At 34.3% G+C, this 12,453-nt stretch overlaps 2 protein-coding genes across 2 annotated transcripts; both read right to left on the bottom strand.

The window, feature by feature from the left end:
• Positions 1 to 5,165: 5,165 nt before the first annotated feature.
• LOC137810723 (Peroxidase superfamily protein) lies at positions 5,166 to 7,677 on the bottom strand. The gene is made up of 4 exons (XM_068612133.2): positions 7,373 to 7,677; positions 6,708 to 6,899; positions 6,407 to 6,572; positions 5,166 to 5,824 (listed from the first exon to the last, which is right to left on the bottom strand). The coding sequence occupies exons 1-4, from the start codon at positions 7,601 to 7,603 to the stop codon at positions 5,400 to 5,402; spliced, it is 1,014 nt and encodes a 337-aa protein (XP_068468234.1). The 5' UTR covers positions 7,604 to 7,677; the 3' UTR covers positions 5,166 to 5,399.
• A 2,093-nt stretch (positions 7,678 to 9,770) lies between these two features.
• Positions 9,771 to 10,956, bottom strand: LOC137810724 (trigger factor). Its single transcript, XM_068612134.1, has one exon. The coding sequence runs from the start codon at positions 10,786 to 10,788 to the stop codon at positions 10,027 to 10,029; it is 762 nt and encodes a 253-aa protein (XP_068468235.1). The 5' UTR covers positions 10,789 to 10,956; the 3' UTR covers positions 9,771 to 10,026.
• Positions 10,957 to 12,453: the final 1,497 nt, after the last annotated feature.

Raw genomic sequence — 12,453 nt, 5'->3', positions numbered from 1 at the left:
AAGGACAATTGCTGTCTCTATTACTCATAAAAGTAACTGCTAAATGAGCAACTTTTTCTAGTTCTTGTTAAGACAAAAATATGCACATTGAGGGTTGAGATGCTCTGGTCGACCTTACTGAGGGAATCACAATTCAGAGTCATTTTGTTTTTGTCAATTGACTTAATCAAGCCTATATTATAAGAACATTTTTCAGTGTTGATATAAGGTGAGTGGAGCATGTAAGTACCCCATTTATGAAAGAAAAATCATTATCTCAATGGTAATATCTCATGGAAGAAAAAAAAGTTACTGGGTTCTTGCTTTAAGATGCCAATAAGTGTGCTTCCATTTTTATTATTTCCCTTTCATTTTCACTTTCAGCTTTTCCATCTAGTTATTGTCTCTCTGATAATATTGAAAGGAAGGATATCGTCCTTTGTGATATAAAACAACATTTTATGTTAATAATGCACCTTTTACTTTTTAACATTTTAAGCAACATTTTTTTAATTACAAATTTTGAAGAAATTTACATTTTATTCAATGATTCTCCAACCTACTTTTATAATTTCTAATAAACTTTAGCTTGTAGTAATAAATTGTTAGAAATAATGTGTTACTAATTATATATATATATATATATATACTAGTGCAAAATGTTAAAAAACTACTACTGCTTATTTAATGCGTTTTTGTTTCAGGGACAGTCTTTCAAAATGCGGTGATATTTTTTTAATTATTTTCATTTATGAATGCGGCTATGCGGCTATTTGTAGTAGCCGCATTCATAAATCAAGTGCTTTGATTTAAGAATGCGGCTACTATAAATAATCGCATTCATAAATCAAGCGCTTTGATTTAAGAATGCGGCTATTTGTAGTAGCCGCATTCTTAAATCAAAGCGCTTGATTTATGAATGCGGCTTTACCTATAGTTGCACTCTTAAATCAAAGCATATGATTTAAGAATACGGTTATTACAAATGATCGCATTCTTAAATCAAATTTTATCCTAACTATGAAGCGCACCACTAACTCTTTTCATATTTTCTTTCTCTTCGCGTTTGTTGTTCCTGCTCACTTGTTCCTCTTCTTTCCCTTCGAGTTCGCTTATGCTTCATTGTTGTGTCACTGTAAGTTCGTTCGAGTTTTGTTTCTTCTTCTTCTTCGTTTCTCTTACTTTTTTTTTTTTTTTGCGTAGGTCGAAGTAGTACTGTTTCATTGCCTTCGCTCTTCTTTGGTGCACTTTTCTTTACTCCCTCACAGCTGTCGCGTCCGCTGTCGTCGTCGTTGTTGCCAGTCCCATGCCACTCTTCACCAATGTTGCCTTCACGCACAAGGTTGGTCGTGTTTTATTTATTTTTTATTTTTTTTAATGTTATGAATTTGTTTATTTATTATTTATTATAATTTGTATTTTTTTAAATTTATATTATTTAAAATTTATTATAATTTGTATTTATTATTAATTTATATTATGTTAATTGTTAGTTTAGAATAGAATTATCGTGTTGGTATTGAGTCTGAGGGTGTTTGACCCTTGACAATTGATACGTGCTGGTATTGAGTCCAGGGATGTTAGACCCTCAACTATTGATACGTGCTTGTATTGAGTTCGGGGGTGTTCAACCCTTGACAAACGTGAGATTTCACACTCACTAGTAAACACTTGAATGACTATTACATAATATAATGGATCGAAATTGGATTAATTTTGTTCGCATAAGTGATGAGTACGTAAAAGGAGTAGAAGAATTTATACAATTTGTGTAATGTGACGTGAATAATAATGGTCATGATGGAGCAAATATTAGGTGTTCGTGCTTCCTCAGGTGATGGCCATTGGAAAAGTCTATCAAGAGGTCACCACCTTACAAAACGTTCCTCTCAACCCTGATGTGGCGAAGGTAACGATGGAAAGAGTACGAGTAGTTGATACATTTCAGACATTTGTAGCCTGACCCAGACATCTCATTTGAATTATACCAGAACCTCCGATAATAATTTTATTTCATTATATTAATTTATATTTATATATTACATCTAATTTAATACAAATGTTCTTTATTTTGTAGAAACCTCGTTGGAAACCAAGTCTGAAAAGGAACCAGGAGGTTCCGATCGACAATCCTGTAGCTTCCTTAGCTGCAGCTACTAGAGATTAAAAAAAATCAAAAAAACATTCCATGGGATGATACATTTTTTGAAATAAACATTGACATTCAATTGTACATATACATGTCAGATTTCTTAGAATATGTAGCTGGGGATCAGGAGCTCAATATAAATATAATTCATTTTTTTATGATGTAAGTATCTTTACCTATATTTCAATTTACTTTATGTTAAATTATTATTGATTATTCTTTAACTAATAACTTGTAGGTTTTTTCATGGAGTTTCTATTAATGATGGGAATGAAGATGTGTATGGATTCTTAGATCCCTCGTATACTAATCCCAATGGAACAAAGAAAAGTGAAACCCAATCATACATCACTAACACCCTGGAAAAAGAGGGAAAAAAAATTTATTTATACCCTATATTAATAAGTAAGTTTAATTATAAGTCGACAATTATTACTATTTCATGTTTTAAATATTTATTATATCTTTTCATGGATGATATAGGGCTCATTAGCAATTACTTGTCTTACCAACGGTTTTGTTCCCTACACAAGAAGTCATCCACACATCTAAAGAATATAATTGATGTGTGTAAGTACACTATAAACTTAACTCCGTAAGTTACTTAAACATCTACTAACGCGGTTTTTCGTATTAAATAGTTCATGGAGTTTATATAACATCATCAAAGGTCAATCCAATTCAAATTTTCAAAATCTGAAGTGGATCACACTAAAGGTTTGTAATTTTTGTCTTTCTCTTTTCATTGTTTATCAATATTAACTTTTACTTTTTATTGAATTATAGTGTAATAGACAACCAAGAAGCTATGAGTGTGGCTATTACGTTATGCAATGGATGGTTACTATTGTAAGACTAGGCCTCAAAAGTGATTGGGAGTAGGTAACATGATGGTAAATTATTTTTATAAATCTTTAACATATATGTATCTTTACACTAATTTATATGAACATTATTTTGTAATGTAGTTCTTCACGGATGAGCCTCCAATGTCTTCGGCCGCCATAGAATATGTGAGACATTCTTGGGCCACATACTTCCTAAATTTTTATAACTATAGGATAGCTAATCAATAATGTAGTAATTAGATAAATAGATAGGAATATAGGTAAAGGTATATTATTAGTGTTTGTAATACATTTTTATCAATATATATAATTTGATTATCTAAATTTATGTATTTTTCTGGCTGGATTATAATTGAACAAGTTAATTTAGATAGGAATTACCATTAAACAAAATGTATTAAAAAAATAACCATCTACAAGGGCGGCTATTTACCGTAGCCGCCCTTTTAGATGTAGCACAAAGATTTATAAGGGCGACTATGATAAATAATCGCCTTCTTATATGCTCCAGAATGATTTATAAGGGCGATTATGGTAAGAGCCGCCCTTTTACACCTCATGCATAAGGAAGGTGTAAAAGGGCAGTTTTTACCATAGTCACCCTCTTTGTCTGAATTTATGAAGACGACTAAATAGTTGTCTTCTTCTCTATTGGATATAAGACTACATGTACATCAAAGGTTATTAGAAAGCTGCCATTTTACAGTAAAAATAGTCACTGTTTTTAAGCCTTTCTGCACCAGTGTAGGGAAGCCACCGTAGTTCCAACTTCATATCCCTTTTGCGCTTGGCAAGCTACACGTTAGACTCCTGAAATCGGCCAGTGGACACGCCCCCAACTTTGTGCGCAACTTCTTATAATCAATGTCCTTGCCCATGATCTCTGCATTAAAAACAAACAATATCAGTCAATTACATGATAAAATGAAAGAAAGTAAGCAATATATAGAACCTTACCCATGAACAAGGCACGAAGATCTTCGGCTAGGGGCATGCTGAGCGATGCTTTGCTAATAATCTAGTGAGGCAAGGTTTTTTATTATCTCAACATGTACTCAACCCTAGACTTAAACCTATCCGATCTCTGTCAATACAAGGGAAATTTAGGAGTGAAATTTTGATAAAAAAAGGTGTTTTTGTTGGTCTTGTGATGTATATTTCAGTTTGAAGAATTTATTTTTAAAGTTCTTAAAAAAAGAAGAGTAAACTGTAAAAATAAGTCTGAATTGAGTTCCATTTAGCGAAACCCAACCAACCTTTGCACCATTTTTAGTTGGTAAAAATACATAAAAATATTTATAATGGGACATATTTGAAGGTAGGTGCAAAATACCGTAAAAGCCTTCGAGAAAGCTAAACTATTAAGATGTAACTGACTCAGTGCCACATTCATGACAATCAGCACGTATTCTTTGACAAGTACTCGTAGACATATGTGAAGTCCTCAACATCAGACATATGTGAGAAGGGAAACATAATATCGAGTTCTTTAAAAAGTACTCGTATACATATGTGAAGTCCTGAATTCATGAATACCCGGTCGCCCTTAGTGTAAGGTTTGACAACCATGAACTTGGTCATCATGTTAAAACATACACTAAAGAAGAGTACAAATTCCTCTACTTTATCTCTCGAAACATACTTAAAAGACATAAGAAAAAACTCCCCCAAATACATAAGAATATTAGGTCATGTAAATCAAAAGAAACTTGTTCTTCTTTCTGTTTCAAAAATCGAAAGAAACTTGTTCTTTTTTCCCCTCTTGACCAAACTCGTCCGACATCTTCCCAAAATCTTGAAAGGAGACTTTAGGACTAAGCAGAGCAAGACTAATTTTTGAATTATTAAAAAAAATATATTATTCAAAAGAAAATTGAGAATTTTATAAACAATATTAGAACATGATTTTTAAACCATAACTTAAAAAATTACCGAGTTTTCAGTTAGAAATCATTGTCAATAAAATATTTTTATAGAAATAAATTATCAACTAAATAGAAATCATTATTATACAATCTATCAGATAATTATCATAAAAGTTAACAAGCTTTACCATACATACTTATTTGTTATTAGATTAAAGTGGAAAAAACTTTTGACACTGTCATTACATATATTATTTACTCGTAATTCATATAGGAAAGAAAGTTAGACTTAGACTTAACATGAGTTTTTTTCAAGCCATACAGTTTGAAAGCAACTTTCTTGTATAAAACAGTATTGGCTCTTACAACTCTCATAATCAAACTTAACACTTACCCTTATATGAAAAAGGGAAATCAACAACTTCTCACTTAATTTGTTCATTATATAATTGGTAGCTTAGTTTTGAATTATCAATTTGTTGTAGCTGAAACACATAAATTCGGTGGTTCTTTGTGTGTGGAAGCAAACAAAACGCATATAAAACAGAAAAATGAAATTTATGTGTTCACAAATCTGCAGTTCTTCCTAATTTCCCCAGTGATGAAGCTTTCCGAGTTTGTTATATTTCCCATTTTCACCATTGACTCTGAGAACTGTTGGAAGAAAGCCAGAGGATCTGCTGCATACTTCTTCACAAGCTCTCTAGTTTCAATACCAAACAAACTTGAGTACATTTCTTGGTCTGAGTTGAGAAGTCCCTCCCCATTTATCAGTAACTGGTAGAAAGAATTGTCAAAGAGATTAGGTGTCATATAGTCCATTGCTGTTATGTTGTTGTCTCCTCCCCCAACAGGTGGACAAACAGATCTCAGACTGCTGAGGTGACTTTCAGAAATTGGATTTTTCAATGATGTTGATTCAAAGTCTCCATAAATTCTTGACCGGAAATTCTTACACTGTGCCATGCCAATGGTGTGGGCTCCTGCAGGATTAGTGATCAGAAAATGTGGAATGAAGAAAGTGCTAAATACATCTAAGTATCTTTTGAGAAAAGTAGGGAAGATGAGGTGGTAGATCACAATTATATTGATCATATTAAGATTATTAATTTTATGCAGTTTTGTTGTAAGGTTTTGTTCACTCACTTTCCTTTTAGCTACAAAATTTTTTGTTTAGGTAAAAGTTAGAATCCAATACACCAACTTAATATATTGCTAGAGTTTTGTCGTGTTTATAAACTTAGTTAACTCGTATACAAGTTTGCTAGAATCATAATAACACATAATTGAACACCATGATCTCCCACTTTAGTTGGGACATATATGATGGTACATCTAGCATTAGTTTATTCAACTGTATCTATCACACAACTATTAGTCATGAAACTCACACCTCCAAAATGCATGTTAATTCTTCACTAAATGATGATAGAAACTTTAAAAAGTTACGGAAACTAAAATCAATAAATATTGTAAAATATTAAAAAAGAAACATGTTATATTTAAAAGAAATAAAAAAATGAAATATTCAAAATTTTATTCCACTAACAGGAAATTTAGCATACCTGCAAGGGCTACCATGTCTGTCACAGATAGACCTTGATAAAGAAACTTGGCAATGATAGAGAGAAGGCTCTCCTCTGGAGTGGGAAGATTGGTGTTGGCAAGATCAACATTTGCAGTGACAGAATCCTTCCTTCCCACAGGAACATCCCAGTATGGTCCCCCTACCTAGAAGAGATCAAAGGAAAGAGGCATGTGCATAATTCTACTAACATCTATCGCAGAAAATTAAAGATCAAAATCTATGAAAACCATAGGATGAACTATTTTGATAAAATCTAGAAGCAAGCAGTTTTTTCTTACCAGAATCACAGCATCTCTGGCTGCAATTGTGAGAATATCAGCGCAAGAAACAACTCCAGGGCACTCTGATTCAATCATGTTTTTTATTTTATCAACGATTCCCGAGCCTTTCAAAGAGTTGATGTTGTTAGCTGCCTTTTTCTCACCTCTAAGTGTGACTGTATCATCAAGCAAAATTGATCCATCGCATCCCTGAGCCCACGAAGATTATCACATCTAGTTATTGTGTATATATTTCTCATTGGATTCATATTATTATATGATAGGACAAAACTTACACACTCCCATAGATCTTGTTTGTGATGTCCTTTAATTAGAATTGGAGTTTTTCATTAATACTATACCAAACAAAAGTTTGCATTATGCGTATTACTAAAGTAAAATTTTAATTCTAATTGGAGAGCAACACATACAATAGTTATTATATAAGTTGTCTTTTGGTTTCCTAAAAATGAAACTATAGAACTATTGCAAGTTCCATAATTGCTTACAACTCACACATATGGTTAGTGTTAGGCCTCGATATTATAATTCCTAAGAATTTTAATTCTTTTGGTTCACTTTTTACATTATTATTACCAGACTCTCTTTAAATAGACCTCGATAAGCGATACAGTGAATTAGGCAGCCAGTATACAAGTTACTGAGATAGTGAAATCACAAACCTGAACAAAGCAGTCATGGAAGTGTAGCCGCACTATCATTGCTGCATTGCGGGGTTCAGAAATAACTGCACATTCCATTTCCTTCCTAACAATATCAAACACAGTGGGGCACGTTGATGCATAGTAATCCAGTGTTAGAGGAGGGTCATGTGCATGCAATCTGGTGGCACCAAGAAAGCCTAAAATAAGAAGAACATGCAGAAGGGATTTTGAAGTAAACGAAGGATCCATTGTTACTGCTTTAACTTTGAAGAAAAGAAGGGTGGGAGAGATAGGTGGGAATCACGAGTATATATAAGCCGTTTGAAGTAAAGTGTTGCACCTTGTTCTTTCGTAGGCTACTTGAGTGTTTAGAAAATATGCTTGTAAGAGTCAAGAGAAGATGCAACTAATATGATTAAGTTGGTGGGTGTTCTTAAACTAAAAGTAATATTCCCCATTGAGAAGTCACCAAACAAAACTAATAACAGCTAATCTTACTTTATCTTTGCAGTTTTTATATAGTGTCAATTTGCACGTTTGGCTTTCTCGTTGTTTCTTCTAAGAATAAGATTGCATGTGGAATTGGTCAAATTCCAAATTCCTTGTTTTACAAAAGAAAGAAAAACATATTACACGTTTAGTCCTGAACTGAACGATTAAATGTATCTTTAACTATAAGAATAGATAGCAGATATCACCAAAATTACCGTCCATATTGACTTTCTCTAATTTAACAATTACTCTTTTCTCTTTTTCCGTTCTCAAACCCAACAAAATGAATGCAAGTAATTCAGAGTCAATAAACATTGGGATTGTAGCTTTAGAGTGCTTGTTGATTTTTCATAATACACATCATAAAAATTATTTTACTTTTCCTGAATGCTTGTTACAGATTCAATATGAAATTATAGATGTAATTTCAATTCCGATCCTCTGTTCTCTAACTGGATCAATTGTCTTGAAAAGACAATTTACATCATGAGATTTTCAACTCTTCATTTGAATTTACAACTTTTTTCTCAAGTGAGTCTCCATAGATTACAAATTCCCCCTACGAATCTAAGTGTCCACAACTTGGTCATGAGAACATAAGCTGGAAAATTTGACCCCACCTCTAACCCAAATGCTTAAGGTTTTATAGATCTTCTTTCTTATATATTACTCACCTCACTCATCTCCACCCAATATAAGAGTTCTAACTCCACACTTGAATTCTTCCCATACTATTATCACGCATCCAATACCCCAAACAACAGGTCTTTGGGCATTACAATACGAGTGAATAACTTGTTTGTAGTTTGGGTTAAAGATTGATCAAATACAAGATAATAACTCGATTCTCCATAGCTACCATCATTCAGAAACATATTTACATTAATTACTAACATCTACAGCTTGGAAAGCATCTTTTGAAGGAAAATTTCAGTCACAATTATAATGCAAGCTGTTCTGAAAATTGAGTTACGAAGATTCTTCTTGCAAACCAGACAACACAGAAACACAAACCAAAAATCATTAAACCAGAAAACAATATAGATTGGTACAAGGGAGATTACCAACAGATATACATGTTTCAGCTAATGTGACCTTCATAAACGGGAAAAGGCAATTTCAATTGTATTATTTGATCAAGATCATGTTTTCTTACAACAGAACCTTTTTCCTTGGCTTATGTTGCCTTTTTTCTTTAACTCTTCAGAAAACAATTTCATGAATATCAAGTTTTTTCTTTGTTGCTGCTCACTCACAATCTCTATGTTCAATTCTCCGGTTTTCCACACAGTAGGAGTTTCAGCATTGTTTCAAAAGATGGTTTTCTATATTTAATGATGACACACACATAAATACATAGACCTATACACGCCTCACTACATGTGTACCACTCATCTGAAATCTTTCAGCTGTAAGACCAGTAACTAATCAACTAACTTAAAACTGATTGAGACACACTTTACACAGAACACAGTCACAACTACTTTAAGGCCATTAGAGACCAATTGCTCAAATTAAAACCTAGTGGAACCCAGTTGATAATCAGTGCCCTATGTCACGGTGTGATACAGTTGACAAATTAAAACCTTGCTTAAGATCAAGGATGAAGACAATTAGTTTTAAACCGCAACACAACCATAAAATTCAAACAAGAAAAAAGATCTATAGTATTTTCTTATTCAAGCAATTGACCACACAAGTTAGAAATAACAATTATCCAGTGAGAAAGAGATTAATCATTGATAGTGGATTTTAATTACTAGGAATCCACGGAACTTAGAGATGACATATTGCAGGGAATCAATGGCAAGAACACCCGCAGCTAATGCATTTTAGACAGCCTCAACCATTTTAAAAATGCATAGACAAAGCTATAATGAGTCAATAAAAATAAACCAAAATACTGCAAATTTGCAATCCATGGTCATCCCGAAAGTAAATCAACATAGCCATAATATATCAACCAAAACCCAAGTAACCAACTAGCCTGGCTGACAAATTACAAGAATAAATTCCTCTCATCATTACACTGGCTTAAATGTGAAATATGTTTCAGTGTAAATCTTATGACAAAAACAATTTCCCAAGTAACCGACCATAACAAAACAAGTTAACCAAAATAATCAGAGACAAACGAATTAGTCCTCGTGAATCAAAACATTCATATAATACACCACAAATCAAATATACAACTCAGAAAGCAAAACCCTACCCTTACGCCTCCCAAATTTCAAAACCTCTTCATCACTCAAATCAAAATCAAATCCCTTCAACAAGCGGCGATGAAGCAAACCCTTAATCAACGACACCACAGAGGCGTCGAACTGAGGCCACGAAACACACAAACTCGCTCTGACGTTCATCACCTGGCACCGTGCGAGAATCGCAGCGCCCAGCCCGTCAACAACGCTTCCGGAAGGGTAGTACTCCAAATCTGGCAAGAGCTGCTCCTCGCCGCTTCTCTTTCTCTCAGCTGCAGTGTCCAGCTTGAACGCCACAGCCTCATCGGGGGAGGGCTTGCCGCGGAAGTTGGGGGGCGCGAGGGAGTCGAGGACGAGGACGGAGTCGGGGCGGATGCGGCCGGCGAGGAGGGCCTTGGCGACGGCGTAGGCGCGGGGAGCGGGGACAGAGAAGGGGAGGGCAGCGAGGAGGACAGAGGGAGAAAGGGGGAGGATGCGGGCGGCGTTGTCGGGGTGGGAGAGGGAGAGTTCGGGGAGGATGAGTGAGGCGGCGGGGGAGGCGGTGCGGAGGCGGTGGAAGAGGGCGAGGGAGGAAGGGGAGAGGGCGACGATGAGTAGGGAGGGGTTGAGGGGTTGGGGTTGTTGGGTGTATGGGAAGATGAGGAAGGGTGAAGGGAGGGGTGAGGATGGAGCTGTGAAGATGTTTAGGTCTTCTTCCAAGAACCTTGAAGGCGCTGCTGCTTCTGTTATCACGTCTTCCATTTTCCCTAACCTTTTTCTCACTCCTATGCTCCTTTTCCTTTTATTTGCTTTGCCTCTTCCCAGGGTTTCCTTCTATTTCATCACCCTTCCATCAATCTTCATTAACTTGTTATTCAAACTAAGACTTAATTGGACATCCTCTATGGGTTAGATTCTCACCCACAATGATCAAACCTTCAATGTATTTTATAAATTCGGTAAAAGAATTTAAAAATTAAAAAAAAAAACTTATCTATTTATTTGAAGTGAGTATGGGTAGATTTTGTAAATGAACACTTTTTAACAATTTTGTAATGAAACTCGTATTATCAGAGTTTTTTAACTCCACGGAAAATACAATAAAACAGCGTAGTTAAGAGGAAAAATAAGTCATTAAAAGAAATAACTAGAAAAATGTTTAATTTTGATTTAACTTCCAAAAACATTTTGGACAAAGGCACTAAAGAGAACTATTACAGCTATTTTGAATATATAAATGCTGCTATACAGTCGTATTTATCAGCACGCACTTGTAAATCGAAGAGATACAAATGCGGCTATGTAGCCGCATTTATAAATATCATTTACAAGTGCGACTATTTCTTTTAGCTACACTTGTATATGTTTCATTAAATAAAAATAACAATAAATATGTTTAAATGTAACTCACAATATACAAATTATTTATAAATAATATACAAATTATAATACATAAGAAAATAAATTCAAAATATTAAAGAAAAATTCAAAAATTTTATAACAGATTGTGTGTGAACCAACATTGGTGGTGAAAAGTGGGAGGAGTGCGCCAGCAACGACGGTGGCAGCGGAAGCGGTGGCGGAGCAGCGATGGAGATGAGAATGCCAATGAAACAGTTAGACCACAATGTGATGACATTTTACGGAAAGTGCACCGCGTTTGTAAGAAGTAATAATTGTCCCTAAGGACGGATATCGATCCCACAAGGAACAGTAAATTATCAAGTACAATATTCGCTAAATATAACAATATAACAATAAAAAGATTTTAGAAGTGATTGTGTTGGCATTGATCAATAAGAAAACGAACAAAGAATTAGTTGCTTCAATTGGAAAAATAGGGATTAGGTTTACTCTCTCTCACTCTCATGTATTTTGATTAGCATGTCAATATTAAGTTCTTTAATTGAAATTGATGCCCGTATAAAAATCATTTATATCGATTCCTCACATATAAAATCCTTAAGAATGTTCCCTAACTATCGATCCTTCGCATAGTTATAAGAACAACTTAGAACGAAGCTCAGACGTTAATAGCAATTAACATTTCAAGTCTATTTCTAGTACTCAAATATGTTAAGTATTGTTGTTTAGGTCCAAACCCTAAAAATACCTCCCGGTCAGATTTAAGATTCTCAATTTCTCACGGAAAATTAAAAGTAAAACAACAATACCAATAATCAATCAAGAACTGAATATTAATATATAAGATATCACCTCAATACATAAGAGTTTGAGCAGATTACTCCCAATCCCAAATGGTAGAATTAGTCATGCATACTTCTAGCACCTTCCATTCTCCCAATTGGGTTACAATTCACTCTATGGTGTTTTCCTCTCAATCTGGCACACTAAGGTTGAGCCTCTAGCCCTCTATTTATCCTAGTTTTCTAGGGTTAGGTTGTTTATTGTGTCGCGCTAATGGGC

The sequence above is a fragment of the Phaseolus vulgaris genome, chromosome 2, assembly GCF_051622355.1.
Source record: "Phaseolus vulgaris cultivar YP4 chromosome 2, ASM5162235v1, whole genome shotgun sequence".
Taxonomy (NCBI): domain Eukaryota; kingdom Viridiplantae; phylum Streptophyta; class Magnoliopsida; order Fabales; family Fabaceae; genus Phaseolus; species Phaseolus vulgaris.
Note: the sequence above shows the minus strand (reverse complement) of the source record. Positions and strands in the feature narration are given on the sequence as shown.

Coding starts and splice junctions, on each gene's coding strand:
- LOC137810724 (XM_068612134.1), bottom strand. CDS start 10,788: ATGGAAGACGTGATAACAGAAGCAGCAGCGCCTTCAAGGTTCTTGGAA.
- LOC137810723 (XM_068612133.2), bottom strand. CDS start 7,603: ATGGATCCTTCGTTTACTTCAAAATCCCTTCTGCATGTTCTTCTTATT. Junction 6,573..6,707: donor CCAGAGATGCTGTGATTCTG/GTAAGAAAAAAC, acceptor GATCTCTTCTAG/GTAGGGGGACCATACTGGGA. Junction 5,825..6,406: donor AGACATGGTAGCCCTTGCAG/GTATGCTAAATT, acceptor CTAATCCTGCAG/GAGCCCACACCATTGGCATG.